At 34.4% G+C, this 820-nt stretch overlaps 1 protein-coding gene across 1 annotated transcript in view; it reads left to right on the plus strand.

Annotated features, from left to right (window-relative positions):
- The first annotated feature begins 628 nt into the window (after positions 1 to 628).
- Positions 629 to 820, plus strand: part of USP53 (ubiquitin specific peptidase 53) — a 25,467-nt gene continuing 25,275 nt past the window's right edge. Inside the window, exon 1 of the mRNA XM_009998564.1 lies at positions 629 to 772. Within this exon, the coding sequence (XP_009996866.1) occupies positions 629 to 772 (144 nt within the window). The remainder of the gene's footprint in view (positions 773 to 820) is intronic.

Consider the following 820-nt stretch of genomic DNA (forward strand, 5'->3'; position numbering starts at 1 on the left):
CATGATCTTTTTTCTGATTTAGGTTGTCTCTAACATTTTGGAAAATTTTATTTTTATACTTTCTGGGTTTTTTTCTTATTTCAGGTTCACTGGAAAGAGAATGAAATAAAGATGGCGTCTTCTAAACTGGAATATATTTTATGGATCACAGTTAAAAGTGAAAAGAAGATGGAACAAAATGAGAGAATAGGAGTATAACGCTTGTCAAGAACTTTCCCATTTTGTGATACATATATATGTACAAAAACCTGTGCAATCATACAACTAATGGTTTATAGTAATATTTTATTTATATCCCTGAAAGGAGGAGTCAGTTACTGTGCAACTTGCTTAATAAGAACTTTTATTCTGATAACTTTTAACATGTTTTACTCATAACTGGACCTTTATTTTTAAGTCAGTTAAAAACTTTGTTTAGCTGTGTTTTAACTTGGAGGCTGATCATCGTAGATGGCTGACAGCTGCTCATGGGAAATGGACTTAAGCCCATGAATGGTTACCATTGCACAGAGTTGAATGGAATGCCATAACTTTAGAGCAATTCTCTTGACACTTTCTTCTTTGCCTTGCACCCATCATATCCTTAAATATTTAAGCATAAGTACTGTGATTACAAAATCTAAAAATAATGGCATGGGTGAAATTCTTAAGAAAACCTGGGGGTAACCTTGGAAAAGTTTATCAGCCCGGAAGTATATTGTCCCTGGCCCCTACAAAAGGATTATTAAATGAACCAGGACAAAACAGCTGCTTTCTGAATAGCGCTGTTCAGGTAAGAAAAACCTTGATTTCTTAAACAGTTCTGGTTTTGCAGCAGCCC

The sequence above is a fragment of the Chaetura pelagica genome, unplaced genomic scaffold, assembly GCF_000747805.2.
Source record: "Chaetura pelagica isolate M959 unplaced genomic scaffold, ChaPel_1.0 scaffold176, whole genome shotgun sequence".
Taxonomy (NCBI): Eukaryota; Metazoa; Chordata; class Aves; order Apodiformes; family Apodidae; genus Chaetura; species Chaetura pelagica.